The sequence below is a fragment of the Chaetura pelagica genome, unplaced genomic scaffold (assembly GCF_000747805.2).
Source record: "Chaetura pelagica isolate M959 unplaced genomic scaffold, ChaPel_1.0 scaffold1453, whole genome shotgun sequence".
Taxonomy (NCBI): Eukaryota; Metazoa; Chordata; class Aves; order Apodiformes; family Apodidae; genus Chaetura; species Chaetura pelagica.
The window spans coordinates 11709-30828 of NW_009952836.1; the positions used below are offsets into that span (position 1 = coordinate 11709).

A 19120-nucleotide genomic window follows, 5' to 3' on the forward strand; every position below is an offset into this window, starting at 1 on the left:
AGAATCTGGGGCTTGTCTCTACCGTGACAGGCCAGGACGTTGTGTCAGAGGGTGAATTTTGCTGGAGCTGAGGCTGCTTGACCTCTGAACACGAGCAAGCGGCTGTGCAAGGTTTTAAGTCATCTTAAAGGTCCCGTTTTTGCTGTTTCTGTGTAACTCCTTGGAGGATCCTGAGCAGCCTTTGGCTGTGGTGTTTGTGTACAGGGTGTAGCCCTGGAGCCCTTGGTGCCAGACCTTTGTCTCAGTCCTGCAGGGTGTAGGAGGTCTCTTGCTCCCAGTGGATGCTCGCAGCGCTGTTCCTGCTGCCCTCGTCTCACTGGGGGGGGTCCCAGTGCTGCCGGCTCCATGACAACATTCCTGGGTGTTCACAAAGCCTTGTCCTCTAAGCAGGGCTGTACAGAGCACAAATCCACTGGGAATGTGGCTGCAGATGTGCCTGCCCAGAAGCTGCATTCCCAGGTTCCTTCTCCCTCCTCCTGACCCTGATGTTGTGTTATTTCTGCAGCATGATTGGGCTGATGCTGGGAACCTGCATTGCTTTCTACGTTGTCATTGGTGACCTGGGGTCCAACTTCTTTGCCCGGCTGCTTGGATTTCAGGTAAATAAATCCTCAGGGGATCACATCCATGATTCCAGTTCTCCTCGCATAGTGTGTGCCTGAGGTATAGCAGAATTCCCCGTCTCAGCGGGGTGATCCCAGGGCAAGGTTTGCTGGCACAGCTGGTGGGACCCTGGAGCCCCAACATATGGTGCACAATCAGCTGCCTAAAACCTCTGAGGAGGCACTTCCAACAAAGGAATTCTTTTTAACTTGGTCTCTTTTAATGCTGGAGCAGATTCATGGAGGAGATGCTGCTTCCTGTCTTAATTCCTGCCCTGCATGGGCCATGGCAGGCAGTTCCTGTTCCCCAGCTCTCACCCCCTCTAGTCCAAGAAGGATTTTTTGGGTCCTGTTCCTTGCTGGTTTGGGGCCAAAGTGACTCTGTGCCTGCCTCCTCTTTAAGGTAAAACAAACCATGTGTTGAGCCGGGTGCTCCTCATGGGCAGGAGGCACTTGCTGCTCCTCCTGGAGAGCTGTGAGCTGCAAGGACCGTGCTGGGAAGGAAAAGGGACACGTGGGAGGAATTCTGGCGGGGCTGTTATCTGCTCTGCCTGATGCTGCTAAGCTCTGATTAGGGGACTGGGAAGTTAAAAAGATGCGTTGTGGCTGCAGCCAAATTGGGTATTAAATATTTCCAAGCATTTCAGAGTGTTCTGCTATAATAAATACCAATGTGAGGTTTTGATTAATTTTCTGGATCAGAATTTCCAAGACTTCAATCTCTTGTCTCCCAAGTAAGTTCCGTTTTTATTTAATTGCATGAAAAATACCTAAATAGCTTGTGCTGGATTAGCATTTAAACATTCTTATCCCCACCCCCCCCTCCAAAAAAAAAAAAAAGCAAGCTTCTCCGTCAGGAGGGCTGTGTCACACACTGTGTAGAGCAACAGTGGCACCCAGTGACTGCACGAGCTAATCACAGACCCAGCCAGAGTCATGGCACGTTTCGGCATCAGCATCAAATCTTGACAAACGTAGGGCAGCAGAATTCCCAGTTGGAAACCCACCCTGGCATCCCATTGTTTCTCACTGTGGAACAAATAAGCACATTAGGGAGTCACTTTGCTCACGTGGTGGGATGTTTTGAGGCTCCTCCATGCTCCAGTTCTTTATGCAGGTCCCTTTTCCAGGTGTCGGGCAGTTTCCGGATTGTGCTGCTCTTCGCTGTCTCACTGTGCATTGTCCTTCCCTTGAGCCTCCAGAGGAACATGATGGCCTCCATACAGTCCTTCAGTGCCATGGCTCTGATCTTCTACACCGTGTTCATGTTTGTGGTGAGTATTGATGCTGGGAATGCTCTTTTCCTATTGTTTTAACACAGATGTTCCTGCTGTGACAACCTGCAGGTGCAGGTTTTGCATTTATAACGTCCTTCCTGGGAATTAGTGCTGGTAGTGCTGGGCATAATGAGGGATCTGGGTGCCCAAGCTCTTGAGCTGGTGGAGCTGGGGAGTTCCAGGCTGTAGAACCTAGCCAGTGGGTCAGTGAGCTGTTACACATAGAGTCATGGAATAATTTTGGTTGGAAAAGACCTTTAAGATCATCCAGTCCAACCATTAACCCAGCCCTGCCAAGGCCACCACTGCCCCATGTCCCTCAGCACATCTACACAGCTTTGAAATCCCCCAAGGGATGGGGACATGCTGGGGACTGTGGTGGCACAAATAATAAACCACAAATCACATTGTGGTTTATTCTGCTTGTCAGTGCCTTCTAATTGAGGGCTCTGGACTTTGCATCAAAGGGTGGAAGAGATGGGGAAGAATGCCTGGAAGCAGAAGGACTCTCATCATGCCTTAGTGTTTTGCCTTGCAAACCTCAGCACTTCTAAAACCCTAGGCTGGTTCACATCTTTCAGGCTGTGAGGGGTTGTATTTGTTTGTTGGACACCAGCACTTCTATTTCTTGAGCATTTGAAAGTTTCATGAAGTCTGAAGCCTGGTACGTGGTGGGTGCTTGTCCTTAGATATTGCTGGAAAAGGTTTTCTTCACTAAAGTAAATGGTTTCTTGACCAGTTAGGGTAAGTAGGATAAGCAGAGGGTTACCCAGAGCTGGCCCTGTTTGCCTTGGCCAAGCCTCACTGACTGAGAGGTGGAGACTTTCACTTGCTCTTTAATGACTTCAAGTTTCACCTCCTGGATGCCAGTGTGGTTTGCTCCTGTCTCTCCCAAATTTCAGGGCTGGAAGAGCTGAAACAAAAGGAAGAAAAGGGAGGTGTGGAAATACTTTCCACATAACTATTTTTAGTAGGTTGTGCTGGGTCATGCTCTGGGTTTTTCTCTGAGGAGGCTGGAACTGTAAATGAGTGTTTTACAAACCTGCTCTGTTCCAGGAGCTGGGCCTTTCAGAAACCCACAATATTTCATGAGAGTTGGCTGCACTAAAACCAACTCTCTGGGGATTAGAAATCCCCCATTCAGGTGATATGGTAAACAGGCATCCAGACATATTTACCTTCTGTTTCCTGTGCAACCCAATGCCTGCCTGTTTCCCTGCCAGGGGCAGCACAGCTTCCTGGCCTTGTCTGAGTTCTTTGCTTCCCCTCTTCTCATGAAGTTTATCCCTGTCTTTGGTGAACCTGTGTTGTTGAACTGCAGTGGAATAGCAGTGTGCAGGTCCTGTTTTAGGACCCTGTGTCTCTCTCTGTTGCACAGGATGCTCCAAGGCAAACGTCACTTCCCATTTGGATTTAAAAACGTGTTTAAAACAAGTGCAAAATTGCTGGGAACAAGAATTGTCCCTGGTCAATGTGTTGGTGGAAACTGTTCCACCCTGGTGTGTGCTGTGATGTCTGATGGCATCAAACAAGGGGAGGAGTGTCAGAGATCTTTCAAAATGCATACCAGGATCCTTGGTGGCAAAGGGCCTTGGGAGGTTGCTGGGAGCTTTCATAGGGGGGGTGGGGAGCCGGGAATTTGCCTCGCAGAGCCTGGGCAGGCAGTGTAAGCTGCTCCTCACAGAGCTGCCACACACTGCCTGATATCCCAGCCTCACTGCTGCCATGAAGCTGTTTTGGGTTGGATCTGAACCCCTTTTCTCTCTCTTGGCTGCAGATTGTGCTGTCGTCCTTCAAGCACGGCCTCTTCAGCGGGCAGTGGCTGCAGCGAGTTAGTTACACTCGCTGGGAGGGCATTTTCCGCTGCATCCCCATCTTTGGCATGTCTTTTGCCTGTCAGTCGTAAGTACCTGCCATCCCCACTGCTGGCAGTTGTGGTCTGTGAGGAGTCTTTTTGGGGGCAGAGGGGTCAGGAGGGTCTGCACAGGATAGATACCATCTGGTTTCCTATTTTATTTTAATCAAAATATTTTACAGCCCACTGGAGTACAGCGTCTCATTCGGTTGTGACCCTTTTGTTACCTAGATGGGGGAGGGAGTTATATTTCACTTGGGAGTTATTGTGCTTGAGCAACACGAGATCATTTGGGCCAAACAGATCCTCACTGTAACACACGCTGCTTCTGCTACAGCTGCAGAGGTGATGAATTTCCCCCGTTTCTTGAAGGGAATGATTTAGCACCAGGAAAGGCAGCAGGGCTGTGTCGCCTGGTGGCTGCAGGGCCCCTGCAGGGTCCCCTGCACTCCTGGCTGCTCTCAGCTTCCCCAAATTTCTCTGAGCACACTCAGCAGATCACACAGTCGTTGACTTTGGAGAGTTTTCCGCATGTTTGCAGATACCTGCTTTTAATGAGGATTCCGTCGGCATGCAGAGGGAGGAGGGGGCAGACCAGGCTCTTTGCACGTTTCCAGCCTGTTACAGAATCCCAGAATTACCTTGGTTGGAAAGATCACAGAGTCCAACCATCACCTTCTGCACCAACACGGCCAGTGAGCAACAGGTGCCTGGCCAGGGTAGGAACAGACTTGAAATAGAAGCGTAAATCCAAACGTGGACACGGAAAAGACCATCCTCCTCTGCCTGCTGGCAGAGTCGGGCTTTCCCCCCCTGTAGCTCTAGCAAGCGGGTAGTGTGCCAACAGTGAGTGAATGTGACAGATAAAATTTGTTCAGACTGCTGTGTTTACACCCACACGCAAGATCCAAATCATCATTTTCCACTTATCGGCTCTCTTGGCAGCGCGGTTCCCACCCGGACACGCTCCAGTCTTGCTGTTTAATATCTCCATTACAACTGGCGAAGGGAATTGTGTTCTTTTGCAGCTTTACCTTGTTAACATTGTAGAGTTTTTAACTTCCAATTGTAATATTTTTTTTTTTTTCCTTATGGTAGTCACTCAGTATCCTGCACAATTTTGCTGGGAGTTGGAAGCGCAGGGAAATCATTTGGCTGGACCAGTGTGTGTGTGTAGCTAAATATAAGCTCCAGGGCTGCACTTACGTGGCAAGCTCAACCTAAAGCTATGCATTTTTTCCAGGCTGTCCCCAGCCTAGACAATCTTTATAAGCACATTATTCTCAGCTAGGTAGGTTTAATTTTGCTAACCTCTGAGTCACCTTTTTAAAAAATTACTAATTCCAACACAGAGCAGAAATCCTCCCTCAGCAGCAGTGGACAGTAAGGGCAAATACATCTGCTGTTATTCTAGCTTGAAAAACTTCACCCTGCTTTACTTGTGAGCTCGGTGCCCTTCGCTCTTTAAAAGCTCTCCTGTTGTTGCTGAAGTTGCAAAGTAGGTCACTCCTCTGCAGTTCTGTAGTGTGGAAGTTTGCTGTGGAGCTGGGAGCAGGAGGACGCCGGGACACCTCTGCGAGCGCCTTGCGTGACCTTGGTCCTGTCACTGAACCCGCTGATTAACGAGGAGTCAGTGGAGCTTTCCAGAAGAAAACTTCTCCTTTCTGGAGATGGCTGATCTGGTGCAGATGGATGCAAAAATGCTGAATTCAGAGGGGTAGTAAAAGTCAGGGTGTTGTTCACTGCCTCTGGGCAGGTCGGATCCCTGTGGGGCGAGTTGGGACTGTGGTGGGCTTAAAGATAGATGCTCCAAGGGACCTCTGCCATCTCTGAAGCCAGGCTGCTCCCTCTGATGTTGCTCTTCATGCCTGTGCTGACTTGCCTGCTCTCTGCTCGGGAGAAACCATCTGTTTGAGCCCCCTTTGAGGTGCCGTGTGACAGATGAGGGGGAAGGGTCCCTGATCCTTCGCTGCCCTCCAGCGCCGTCATTTCGCTTAAAAACAAACTTCGGGCACGTCGGGACGTGCTGCCCGTTGCATGCTGCCTGTCTTCTTGCTCTGCCTGCAGAGGTGGTGATGGTCAGGAGAGCCCAGCAGCATGCTGGGGGGCCCTGTGCTGCTCCTCCAAACCTAGTTTGACCAAAAGGGTGCAGTTAGATGGTGGCAGGAGGGCTGGATGCCACAGGACTTTGTACGGCACTTCTCCCCCATTGGTCCTGCACTAACACGAGCCTGTCCCGGCTCTGCCATCCCACACCTCTCTGCTTCCCTCCTTCCTCTCCTCCCTGGGCCTGGGTGGTTGGCTGGTCCCCTTCCCCTAGTGGGGCTGAAGTCCAGGGCACAGTTGGCTGATTTAGCAGAGGAGGAATCTGACATGGAGAGCCCCCGGGGAAGCCGTTGCTTCGAAATGGCCGTCATGGGCTGCGTGCGCAGACCCGGCGTGTCCGGGGGCCCTGCCAGCCCGTGCGCTCGGCTGCCTCTGTGCAGGGCGTCAAGGGATTAAGGGTGAAGGATTTTTCTGCTTGGCCTCAGTTTGACACACTTTCTGTTGATGGCTTTGTGCCCGCCGGAGCTGGGGATACCCCCTTCCCATCCCACTGGATGCTCTCTCCCTTCTCCCAGGAGTTACTTCAGTAACATGAAGCCAGGATGTAGCCACTTGAATTAAAGTACCAAGAGGTTAATGAGTTGCTAAAATATGCACCTGATGTCAAACCCGTACATTCCACACACTTTCCAAGTCTGTAAATACCCCAAATCCCGTGTAATTGGCGCTTGCCGCGAGCGCGGCTCTCGCAGCAGCGCCCAAATCTGACAGGCTCTGCCTTTGGTTTTGTTTGTTTAACTTTCCTGTTAGACAGTGCGATGCTCCAACCTCCTTCCTGCTTCTACTCTGTAAACACTGCGTTGCTTTAATTATCAGCCCCGAGAGCTCCAAGAACAATAATCCGCGCCGCGCTGCCTGGCCGGGTGCCACTGGTGTTCCACGGGAACAAACGGTCATTCATTTTGCAACACTTTTGAACCAAAATGTTTACATCACACGTTCAGCTCCACGTGGTGGGGTGGGGAGAGCAGGAATATTTTTGCAACACTTAAAGTTATGAGTGTTCTGAAATCTCTTGGCATTAGCAGTATAAATTGTGGAATAGCAGCGAGTGTTTATGCTCCATAGGGGGAAGGTGTCAGGGATTTTTTGCTGCTGGGCTGAGGCAGGGAATGTGCTGGAGTTGGGGTTTTCTGCCTCTGCTGAAGGTTTCCTTAAATAATTTCCCTTTTTCTACAGTCAGGTCTTGCCTACCTATGACAGCTTGGATGAGCCGTCCGTTAAAATCATGAGCTCCATATTTGCTTCTTCCCTAAACGTGGTCACCACCTTTTACATCACGGTAAGAAACTTCCCCTTCTCCTTCCTTGCCAGAAGTCACACTCTGCAGGGGCAACACGGGGGATGATTTATCTTCCGTTGGGGGCTGGTTTCTGCTTATCTGTATTTATTCTGAAAGATAAGTAGCTTTGCTGAAAGCAAAATTAGATGGGAGATGATGAACCCAACAGCGCAGGAGGCGTTTGGAGAGTCCAGATTCTCATCGTGGCACGTTTCCTGGGGCAGAGGAAGAGTGGAGCCAGCTCAGCCAGGCTCCTCTCTGCCTTCCAGGGCCCAGCCTGAGCTGGAGATGCTGCCCAGAGTTTAGGAGACCTTCTTTCAGCCTGTTGCAATTGGAAAGAGGTGAAGGAAGTTATGCCCCATAGAGCAGCAGTTAATAAACTGGGTTAATAATTCCTGAGGAGGCTGCTGTGGGGAATTGTTATGGCCCCTCCTTTGTCAGAGGGGCCTGTCCATGGGCCTGGCAGCAAGCAGGATGTCCCTGCCTGGTGTCATGGGCAGTGGCAGTGTTCCCTGGCTGCAGAGTCCTCCATGAAACTCCACTGTATTTGGTGAGAGACTTGCCTCTGCTTTTAGGAAGCCCCACTATTCTTTAACTGCCTATCTCAGCTTTTGAGGGTGTTGCAGCTGGAGCTGCTGGTGGGTTGCTCATGGGTGGCCCCACACTGATCCTATCTCACAGAAGGTCCCTGACCTCCAGCTTGTAGTAAAGAGCAGGTATGAATGTGCTTTGCAGTCAAACCTCCTTCTCCTCCCCTCCTGCTGGACAGGTGGGCTTCTTTGGCTACGTGAGTTACACTGAAGCCATTGCTGGGAACGTCCTGATGAACTTCCCTTCCAACCTGGTGACAGAGATGATCCGAGTGGGATTCATGATGTCAGTAGCAGTGGGGTTTCCCATGATGATTCTCCCATGCAGACAGGCACTGAACACCCTTCTCTTTGAGCAGCAGGTAAGATCCTCTGTGTGGCCAGGAGCAGCTGCCCTGCTGTGCACCTTTGAACTTGCTTTTTGAAGGGCTGCTGTGACTCTTTGGCTTCTGCTGCTGACCTGGGCTACAAACCTGCCTTGGTCCTGGGACCTTTCGTTGACACCTGCATGTTTCTGACCTGTGGTAGGTACTCACTGTCCAGAGGGACAAACCCTCAACTGGCAGGGAAATCAGGAGCATGTGGGAGCGGTGCAGGAGGAGGCTCGTGGCAGTCTGTAAACCCCGCTCTGCAGGATGGTTGATCTCTGGTACTTGGAGGTCCTTGTCCTCTCTGCAGAGGAGTTTCATGGGCAGAAGTGCTGGAGCTGTGAGCCTGAGCCCGGGGTTGCTCTGCTGCCCCCACATCCTATGGCTGCTCCTTCCCTCCTCCACCGGGGATTCCGGCTCTCGCGCAGAAGTGTTACACAGTTCAGAGCTGAGGCAGTTCCTCCCCCCGAGAAAGAGGGAGAAATGTGCCTTTGGGAACAGAGGAGCCTCCTGATTTCCTGCTGCTCCAGCTGGCATCCTTTCGCTGGCCAAATCGATCTTGCTTTGCATTTAGCTCAAGCTTCTGTTCCTGGCCTCAGAGCCCAGCACAGCCTCATTTCTTCCTGCTGTGCTCTGTGCCTGCTCATTTCTGCTTTTTTCTTCTTCTTCTCACCCTTACACCTCTGTCAGTGCTCCCTGAGCAGCCTCCTTCCCTCGGGTTCAGCTGTCCCCTGCCCCTGGTGCCTGTCCTGGGTGTTGGGTGCTATTCTGGTGCAGAAGCTGGTTGTGGGACACAGCCCTCTCCCCCACGGTCACCTTTCCCAGGGTCAGATCTTCAGACAGCCTTTGTGACTGTAGTTGGTCTGTCTGATCTAGACTGTGAGTCCCTTGTGGCAGTGGCGTGTTCTCCTCTGTGTATTGTACAGCCCTGAGCACGCCGATGGTATTCAGTAAATAACAGTAAGAGATTGTGGGAATGTTCTGAGGCCTTTGTGTATCTGCATAAATAGAAACCTCTTAGGGCAGGAAATAAAACTTGAGCAATTTATAACTCTAAATCCTGCCACTTCTGCCTCTGAGAAGCCCCCGGCTCTTTTCTCACGTCGGGAGGGCCTGAGGATGGTGGGTGAGAGCTGGAGGGTGCAGGGGAGTAAGTGTTGGAAACACTCAGGAAGGGCTTGGCTCTTGCCTGGGCTGTGCTTGTTGCTCTTTGGGCTCTGCTCCCATCTCTTTGCTTCCCTCTCCCATCTGCAGGAGAGCAGGGACCTGCTCTCCTCAGCTTTCCACATCTTCTGCTTGGAGGGTGGGAATGGAGTGGGAAAAGGAGGGCAGCTGGCAAACCTCCAGGGCCAGCAGCTCCTCACCAGCACCCATCCTGCTCTCTGCCATCCATCTGGGGTGTCCTCTGTCAAGTTGGGGAGGCTGGTGCGCATGTTGTGGCACGTTGGGAATGGTCCCACAGGTGTTGGGGACACCTCCCTGTAGCAAAACCATAGTTCTTCCCCCACGTCCATTCTCCCTTCTCTTTCTCATACCCTTGGCCTTAGGGTTGCTCACTGAGGCTGGGTGGCTGCAGCACTGCCCAGGGGCTGGCACGGGGTCCCCTCTGGGCAGGATGGAAACAGCAGCTTTGGCCCTGTGCCCTCCTCACTCTCGTTTGGAGGTTCAAATGCAGTTGCATATTAAAACTGTTCAACCACCTCTAACTGACAGCATTCACCTCCATGGACACCATGGCCTGGAGGTGCCAAAGCTACTGGAGCCCCCTGGGGTAATTGCTTAGGAATTGTAGGGATGTGATGGAGGAGCTGAACTCATCCCCCCTCTCCCACCCTTTCTTTTCCAGCAAAAAGATGGCACCTTTGCTGCAGGGGGCTACATGCCCCCCCTTCGCTTCAAAGCCCTGACTCTGGCTGTGGTGTTTGGAACCATGGTAGGAGGCATCATGATCCCCAACGGTGAGTGAGGAGCTGGCACTGTGGGCTGTGGCTGCTTCCTCTGGTCTCTTGTTTTTCTGGGTGGGATGAGCAGGCCTGCTGGGGGCTTGCACCCAGCATCCAGCTGCTCTGGCTCTCCTGGAACGGACCTTTGTTGATGTGTCTCCTCTTCTTCTTTGCCAGTGGAAACAGTCCTGGGCCTGACAGGTGCCACCATGGGGAGCCTCATCTGTTTCATCTGCCCAGCTCTTATTTACAAGAAGATCCACAAGAATGCACTTTGTTCACAGGTCAGTGCTCATGCTCCTTGACGTCCCCCTAAGCCCTCTGCAGAGCCTGGGAACGTAGTTAATTTGGCTGAAGCAAAAAAACTGCTCAGCACCTCCTCCAGCCTCCCCCTCCAGTCTGCCCAGTACAGGTGGGAGCTGTTCTGGTCGGCTGCCCTGGGCAGCAGCACTCACAGGCAGGCAGAGGAGGGGCTGCCCTGCCCTGGCCTGGAACACCAGCTCTTTTTGTCCCTCAAGGAAGCATTCATTCCATGCATAAATTAAATGCTGCTTCCAGCCTGCCTTCTGGTGGGCTTCAGGTTCTGTATCCACAGAGTGGGAAATCCAGGCAGCCTATAAAACCTTCCCAGGATTTCCATCCCGACCTGCCTGGGCTGGTTAAAACAAACACGGGTTCTCAGCGATGCGGTTCTTGCTGCTGACCCTCAGCTTTCTGGTTTCAACCAAAATAATAATAAAAAGGAACACACACATAGAGGTGTTGCTTCAGGAACTGATTTTTAAAAAATCGGGGTCGTCCAGAGACTGGTAGAAGTTTAACTTTTCCTTTTGCTCCTGTTTGAATTGGTCTCCTCGGGGACTGAGACAAAGTGGCTCTTTGCTGGGCTTGATCTCTCAGCTTCTGCAGATACTTTGCTTTTAGGGGCTGAAATGAACAGGTTTTTGTAACAACAACTTTACCCAGTGTTAGCAGGGCTCTGTCCCAGTGTTCCCAGTCGTGACAGTGCTGGCCTGGGAATAAGGATTTTGGCAAACTCTGGAGTCAGCAGGGACAGAGCACGACATTTTGATGTGTCCTGCGGAGCTGATGGCTTGTTCTGTGTGTAATGACTGTGGCTTTGCAAACCTACATCAAGTTTTTAAGCAGGGCATATATGTATTTTTTTTCTTTCTCCACACTTTCTCTGACACAAGGAAATAGTCCAACTTTCCAGCTTTCACTCTGAATTCTGACACTTAGCTCCTAACTTCTTTGACTGAAACCCCAAGCAGGAGTCTGAATGCCAGCCTGGGTTTTTCAGGCAAACAAAGAGCACTTTCAAGAATTGCTTTCTATTCTGGCCCAGCCAGAACGTTTCTCTGCAGTGCCTTGAAACTGCCCTTAGGATGTGCTGAGCTCTTAGACTGGCTGCCCGGAGGCCACTGTCAGCTGCCTGAGGTTGAACACTGGGGCTCTCACAATGCCTGACCCCCAACGCTGGTCACAAGGCTGGTGGAGATGTTTGTCCTGCAGAAATCCCCAGAAAGGAATAAGGGCTTATCTCAAGCATCAGCCTCCAGGTTACCGGGCATTTCAAGGGGCTGGTAGCAAGCTGTCCAGCCTTCTCTTGAGTGATCCATGGCCTGTCAGGTTTGCATACTTGCTGTGACTGATGCTCTGAAGTGCTGCAGTGAGGGCACACCTGCCTTCAACTGCTGGGCTGCACAGCACCTCCCCTCCTCCTTGGGAGCCCAGTTCTGGGCCCACCCTCTTCTCCTTCCTCCAGGTCTTCTGCAAAGACTCATTTATTCTTTCCCTGAAGCTGAGTCTTTGGTCTCCTCCTGCATTCCTACTTTCTTTGATCAGGCACTCCACTCCATCAAAACATGCTCCTGTGAAAACGGGCAGTCAGGGGGGAGCAGGAGGCAGCCCTGGGCGTAGCTGTCCCTCCTGCTTTCCCCTCTCTAAACAACATATGTGTATGTTCTCCCTCCCTCCATCATCCTCAGCTTTCTCCCAGAGCTGCAGACCTTCTCAACACCTTATTCTTGCTGGAATTATCTCAATTCTTGCCGTGCAGCTGCTGAGAGAAGTGTCTGCTTTTCTTGGGCCACCTCTGGCATCCAGCAAAGTCCCGTGTTGGAGCTGGTGAGATGAGAAGGTCAGATTTGCCGAGCTGGAAAGATGGTGTGAACTGAGGCTATGAATTCAAAGTGGTGAAGAGGGTTCAAGCAGGAGGGATATGGGCAGAACCAGATGTTTGCTGGCCAGGCAAGAGCACTGGAAGCTTCTGCCAGCGAGTTGTTAATTATTGCAGCCGGGGCTGCAGCTCGGGCCAGGCTGGGGTCTGGCTGGGTTGAAAGGCTTGTTGTGTTGGAGGGATGATCGGGTAACAGAGCAGTTAACAAACCTTGAATTCAGGTGTGCAGGGCTGAGGGAAGCAGGGAGAATGTCCCTGTCCTTGTGGTTAAGCATCAAGTGTGTTCTGGTAAAGGTGCAGATCCAGGTCCTGCTGCCTCCAGGGAGCCTGGAGTGGGGGCATGTAGCAAGGTTTGGCAGAGAGCTGCTGAAGGTCACGTTGAGGTCTGTAAACAGAGTGTTTGACTTCTAACAGGAAGGTGTTGGCTTCCCAGTGTTGACACAAGCCTGTCTGTGAGAGGCCCCTCCTAGGGAGACCAGCGTTGCTGTTCCAGTTGGGGAAGAGAAGCTGGAGAGGCTGCTCCAGGTCAGGAAATGACCCCTCAGTCTCAATCCTGTGTGGATGGAAAAGAGATTCCCCTCTGCCCTGCCCTGGCCAGCACAGCAGCACACCTTCAGCACCATGCTTGGGCAGTTCAGCCCTTCAAACAGTGTCTGTCATGGTGACCAGCCCCGTGGTGACCCGGGCTCTACATTCCTTCTCCATGACTCTGTCCCTCCAAGCTCCCGGCCGAGGCGCAGATCGGCGGGTGTCGTCACTCCACACAAATGCAGCCTGGGTTTTTGTGTTTGCTTTGGTTTTTTTTGGCTTCCTACTGATGGCCCAGGCGTGGCTAGAGGAGATGGTCTGAGCTAATGACACCGCTGTACAAAGTTCAAGTTATCTTCTGGGAGGAAGGACGGCCGAGGGAAAGGACCAGCAGAGGAAATGGCCCCGTAAACTTCCTCTGCTGAATTCCCGTCCGTGCTCGGAGCTTTCCTCTCCGGGGACAGCCCCTGTGCTTTGCTGACCTACCCCTTGGAGGAGGCTGCAGCCAGAAGGGTTTACACATCCTCTGGCCATATTCACACTGAGAGGTGCTCCTGGAGAAGCTCTCAGCAGGTTTGCTTTTCAGAGGTGTATGGGAGATTCCTCCTGTAGGACCAGACACTGGCTGGGAATTATCTCAATTCTCAGCTCTTCAGTTGGGTGTTTGGGGGAGGTGGCTCCTCTGACAGTTTTTGGTTCCTTGAGCCACAAGGTCCTTGCACCCCAAGTTCATCTTCCTTCCATTGCCTTAGTGGTCCCTTGAGCACAAACTGCCTGGTTTTCCATGTTCTCCATGGAATGAAGCCAAAGTGTGGAGCTCACTATCCCGGCCTTCAGTTGCTGAGGGGTAGGTGAGGAGGAGGTGAGCTGATGTGGAGAGGCTGAAGATGAGGGGTGGCTACTGGTCCTTGGACAGCCCAATCCCACTGTGACTGCTGTGGGAAGCTCACAGGTGAATTCCAAGTGTGAAACCATCAGAGCAGTTTGAATCCAAGGCATGCAGGCCTCCTGGTTTCCCACTAAGATAAGAAACAACAAAAATCCTTTTAAAACACCTGACGTTCTCAGCCGTTTCCTACAGTTCCTTTCTCTCCCACGTTGCTCCTGGTTCCTGTGGCACCAGAATAGATCCTCTTTGTGGAAAGGCTTTTCCTCTCCAATGTTGTTTCTGGAAGACTCCAAAGGATCCTTCCAGTTGCAAAGAGCCTTTCTGCCAGGGCTGGAGGGTGTGTGAGGGGAGGAAGGGGATGAGCTGGGAGCCCAGGGCAGCCGTGGCAGGACCTGCTGCCTCCGCTTCTGGCCCGTCTGGGGTGGCAGGATATCTGCTCTCTATGCACCCACACAGGGAGCAGATCTGACTTCTGTTTCCTTTGCAACATCTCCAAGGTCTGGCCTCTGCTTCCTGGCCATGCTGCTCATCCCTTGTCCAGAGCTGCTTCATGTCCTGGCCAACCTTTTCCTTCCAAAGGTGTCTTGTCTGTCTGTCTGCAGGGCTGTGCTGAGAGCAGCTCTCCTGGCCCCGATGCTCTCATCACCTTGATCCATGTTTCTGGGTGATCTCCCTTGGCATGAAGGAGGAGAGGCAAGCGTTCTCCTCTTCTCCCTCCCCAGTGTTTTAATTTTTCAGTTTTGCTCCTTTTCCCCTTTATTTTCAGTTTTCTCCTTCCAGCAGCTCCCAGGTGGAGCAGTGCTCCCCTGTAGCTGTTCCTGTAGCATCTTTTTGTTTTTCTTTTTGTGATTCAGGGTGTGAATGCTGCAGGGTGGGGATTCTGGGGGAAGAGGACAAGTCCTGCAGGATCTGCAAGGAGAATGTGCAGTTTGCAGGATTATGCTGGATCCTTTGCTGCCATAGGCAGAGCTGCAGAGATGAGTGAGATCCCGGGCATTTCAGAGAGCAGAATGGGTTTAGAATAAAAAGGGAAGGAATTGCTGCATCATAAATACCAATTTGCTGCAAACTTTCAGCTTCCCAGCACTGCAGAGGTATTTTCTGGTCTGCATGTGATGGTTCCTGTTGCTCCCATGGTCTGTTGGGGACAGGAGCTGGTGGGAAGACCCGTGTTCCCAGCTGAGCATGCAGCTCCCCTGCCTGCTACCTCCAGCACTGACTCTTGCAGACTTTCTCCTACCAGTTGCTCATTCACATGCAAACCAGGTTCCATGAGAAGCCCTCGCCGTGACAATTGCAATGATTAACTATACAAAAATAATGTATTAGAGTTTAATTAAACCTGCCCAGTTAGCATTGTCAGCCATTCTCTTGTCTGGAGGAGCGGGCAGCCCTGGGGCACTGAGCACACAGATGTTCCTCTGCTTCTCTTGCTGTTGCACATCATCTTGCTTGTCCTTCTTGAGTCACCTCCTGGTTTGCTAGCACTCCCAGGGATTTGTTTTGGGTTTTTTTTGGTGCAAAGACAGCGAGTTTTTATTCCTCCTCTTATTCCTCATGTGACATTAGATCCATTTATCACTAGATAATGAGCTCTAGGAATGTTCTGGTTGTTTGTGGTTGTTTTCTTGTTTTTGAGTTATAGAAACTCATAGAGCCTTTTCCTCCACAGGATCTAGGTCTTGCTGGTTTTATTCTCTGTGGTCCCAGCTTTCTGGAAATCCATTAATTACTTCTTACCAGCTTCTTGAGCACTGGCTGCCAGGAGTTGTGTGTGGACATCTTGCTCTTCTTCTCAAAAAAATTAATTTTGACACAGCTCCCAGGAAACCTTTCTAGGCTGTGAACAGGTCGGGCACCCCTGTTCTCAGCCAGACCAGATTTCATGGAGTTCTGCTGGAAATACCAGGGAATGAGTCTTTGCAGCTGGACTCGTGTCTGCCACGTGCATTTTTCTATCCCTACATCCCTTCAGCTTGCATTTGAGCCACCTTTTCAGCAGCTTCCAGCACTGCAACTCTTCATGGGGATGTCTGTACATCCAAATACAAACCTCAGCCAAAAGATGGTGTTTTTTTTTATTTTCCACCTCTTAAATTCCTCTTCTTTTCCCCTGATGGAACTGTCATTGCACTGAGCTTGGCACTGTTTGGAGACCCTGTTTGCATGAAGGAGGCTCTGCTGGAGTCCTGTTGGTTCTGCTGTGCTGACTGAAGCTCTGCCCTGTTGTGCAGGTGATCCTGTGGATTGGCCTGGGAATACTGGTTATCAGCACATACACCACCTTGTCTGCAACAGAGGACACCCCAGGGAAGACAGAAGCAGTGGGCTTGGAGCACCTGGATAGAGAGGAGAACAGGATTGACCAGGATTCACTCAAAATCCCAGGTGTGTGTCTGTGTCACACTTCCAGCCCTGCTGTGTCCTGCTCCCAGCTTCACATCTTAAAAAAAACCCACTTTTTTTTAAGAAGTGTGGTGGAAGCAGGGTCACTTCCAGGCAGCTCCCTGCATCTTCACAGCATCCTGTGGATTTTTCCCAAGAAAGGCTGTGGCTTTGCCTTCTGGAAAAGCCTGGTGGGAGTTGTTCTTTTGGGAAGGGAAAGGAGAGGTAGGGCAAGGGGGCTGGGGTCCCCCCTGGGGGTGGAGCACAGCTCTCCCCGGGCAGGGGGGATAAATGCAGCTCTGTGAGCAGTGAGGGCTCTGGGCTGGCCACCTGTCTGAGGGCCTGAGTGGCCAAACAGGGCTGCTTTCACCATCCCTGCCAGCCCATTGTCCCCACTCCCCATAACAAGCCATTCAATGCACTCCAAGGTATGTAAATTTATGGGTGCTGACTGTTTTTGTTGTTTGTTGTGTTGTTGTTGGTTTTTTTTTGGTGGGGAGGATATAAATTTGGATTGGGTTTTGGCTCTGACAAAGCCTGTGATTATTCCTCAGCTTTGTTTACTGGTCCACATTATTTATTATTTGTTTACTGTGGCCGTTGATGGAATTATGGCCCATCCCTCCCTTCCCCAGCTGCAGGCTCCCTGTGCAAGGCCATGGCTGGCAGGTGTCCCCTAACCCTGCTGCCCCTCTTCTCTGCCTGTGTCCTCTTCCTTTATTTTATTTTTGTTTGGTTCTGTTCCTCCCTTGTTTGTTGATTTTATTTTCTTTTTCTTTCATTTGTTTTGTTTGGGTTTTGTTTTGTTGGGGTATTTTTGCTGTTGTTGTTCTCGGGGAGGCCTTGAAATATCCTTGCAGAGATTGAGAAGGGAAGTGAGAAAGGGGCTGTCTCTTTGGAGGGAGATTATCCTCCCTCCTGCTTCTTGGCTGGGTTCCTGCCCAGCAGCTTGGAGTGTCTCCAAGACACTGCCCGGTGCTGCTGCTGATAACGTTGACTCCCGGGTTGCTCTGTCCCTGGCAGCCGTGGGGGTTGATGCCTTCACACCCGAGGTTCCCCGAAGGCTTATGTGCCTCCTCAGGCCCTGGGATGCCCATGAACTTGGGGCAGAAGCTGCTCTTGGTCCCTGAATCGAGCACGCTCAGCAGGGCTGGGAGGAGGGGATGCAGTTGAATTCTTCCGTCTTGGTTAATTTTGGAGCTGTAATGGCCAAAGAACAGCTGCTCAGTTCAGGAGGAGTCGCTAATGACACGTGTTCTTGTGGCTGGGAGGAGGGAAAAAGTCCCATAAAAGATGGTGACTGCTGGAGGTTCTGAATCTCTTCTCCACCTCTTCTCCCTGTGATCCGGGGCGGTGGAGCAGGATCCTGGGTCTCCCTGCTGTGCCTGGAGCTCAGCAGCATCGGCACGATTGCTGCTGGGTTAAATATCCCTGCTGGGGAGGAAGGCAGGTTTTTAGTGCTCTTAGTTCCTAAACCTCCCCGGGAGGAGCCATGCAGCTCCTGGGCAGCTCTCTGGTGCCCAGCATGGGCCCTATTGTGGCGGGGGGGGGGCTGGCTCTGCCCTGGGGAGTGGAGTCCAGCCCAGGTGCTCCATTCCTGGGGACAAGGACCTCGCAGGGCTGCTGGGAGAGCTGCTGCTCTGAACCTTGGATCCGTGCCTCCCTGTGCCTCTGCAGGATGTTGGCTTGACTAGCAATGAGAGGCAGTAAATGGTGCCCTTCTTCCCCCCCCGCCCCACATCCTCACCCTGCATGTTTTGCAGAGGCAGGAGCCTGGAAAACACCAGAGCAGCTGCATCCTGCCACCCGAGGGGCTGCCCCACATCCCCTGGGTGCTCTCCCATTCCATATTCCTCACACGGGGCTGTGCAAACACGGCTTCTCCCCAGGCAGCACTGGTGGGTGCTCAGCCCCAGCCCTGTGCCGGGGCTGCCGGGCCGAGCGAACCCGGGGGCTGCGCGGGGCCTTTCCCCACTCCTGCCTTCCCCGCCTGCCTGTCAGCATGTGAGAGGAGTTTTATTGGCCTCTTTGATGTTGTGGAGACCAGAACTGTACAGACTTTCATTAAAACCCTGCCCTGTGGGCCCTGGGATTATGAATATTAGAACATTGCCCTTTTATGTGAACACGTATTGACCAGCGAACTCTGAGCAGTGTTTTTACTAACGACACCCAAGTGCCCATTACAGCCCCTGCCTGTATTGCTGGAGGTTTTACTGTCAGCAGCTCTTCGGGAAAGGTATAAAACCCCTTTCAGAAACGTTCTGCTGCTCCATGCAGCGTGTGCCCGTATGTGAAAAGGTTGCTAAGCTGCCTGTGGAAGCTCAGGAAGGCAATTATCTGTTGTGTTGTTGGTTGTTTTTTTTTTTTTTAAAAAAAAAAGCTAATTAGGCAATTTCTCTCTGTATTTGAAAGCACCCCAGAGGGTCTCATGGGGTGGATTAAGATTTTGTAATATTTTTCAGCTCCTTACTTGATCATTGCTGCTTCATTTTCTTTCTCTGGCTTGTGCAATATTGGGTAACAAAGACCTGATTCACACTCCTTGTGCAAGAGTGGCCTTTACCCTGTGCTGCAGGGACCCTTCTCCCTCCATCCCTCCCTTCATCCATCCTGGATGTGGGGGGCTGTGTTATACAGACTTGGGCAAAGCTTGACTCTGTCTTTGGCTTCCCCGCTGGCTGCAGCGCGATGCTGAGGTTCTCCTCAGTGCCACCTCTATCTGTGTCCCCAGAAAGGGACCTGCCTGGCCACAGGCTGTGTCCCTGCTGGTGTTCTTAGCCTGGGCAGCCCCGAACATGTGTGCAGCGTGGATTACACCCAGATCCTAATAGCTGCAGGAACAGCTTGATGCTGCTGCAGCTCTCCCTGGTGCTTTGTGTGAGTGAGCTTTTAATAGCGCCTGTGACACAGAAAAGGAACCATCAGCCTCGTGTAATTTGGGTTCATTTTTACTGCTGGTGCGTCAGGAGACAACTGTGAACTAATTTCAGTGATGCCATTCGATAACCTTGTGAAATCTGTAACCGTTCTGGGGGGATGGGGGGGATCCTGGAAGGCTGGGCTGGGCTCCCTGGGGGGCTAAGCCCTGCTCAGCCCCTTGGAGGGCAGGG

The 19120-nt window shown here is 51.8% G+C and overlaps 1 protein-coding gene across 1 annotated transcript in view; it reads left to right on the forward strand.

The window, feature by feature from the left end:
* The window catches only part of SLC38A10 (solute carrier family 38, member 10), a gene marked incomplete at its 5' end in the record, with an annotated part of 35333 nt that overhangs the window by 5744 nt on the left and 10469 nt on the right, over nucleotides 1–19120 (forward strand). The window contains 8 exons of the mRNA XM_009995169.1: nucleotides 506–599; nucleotides 1733–1876; nucleotides 3657–3781; nucleotides 7020–7122; nucleotides 7892–8074; nucleotides 9927–10038; nucleotides 10201–10307; nucleotides 15857–16010. Coding sequence (XP_009993471.1) covers nucleotides 506–599; nucleotides 1733–1876; nucleotides 3657–3781; nucleotides 7020–7122; nucleotides 7892–8074; nucleotides 9927–10038; nucleotides 10201–10307; nucleotides 15857–16010 — 1022 coding nt within the window. The remainder of the gene's footprint in view (nucleotides 1–505; nucleotides 600–1732; nucleotides 1877–3656; nucleotides 3782–7019; nucleotides 7123–7891; nucleotides 8075–9926; nucleotides 10039–10200; nucleotides 10308–15856; nucleotides 16011–19120) is intronic.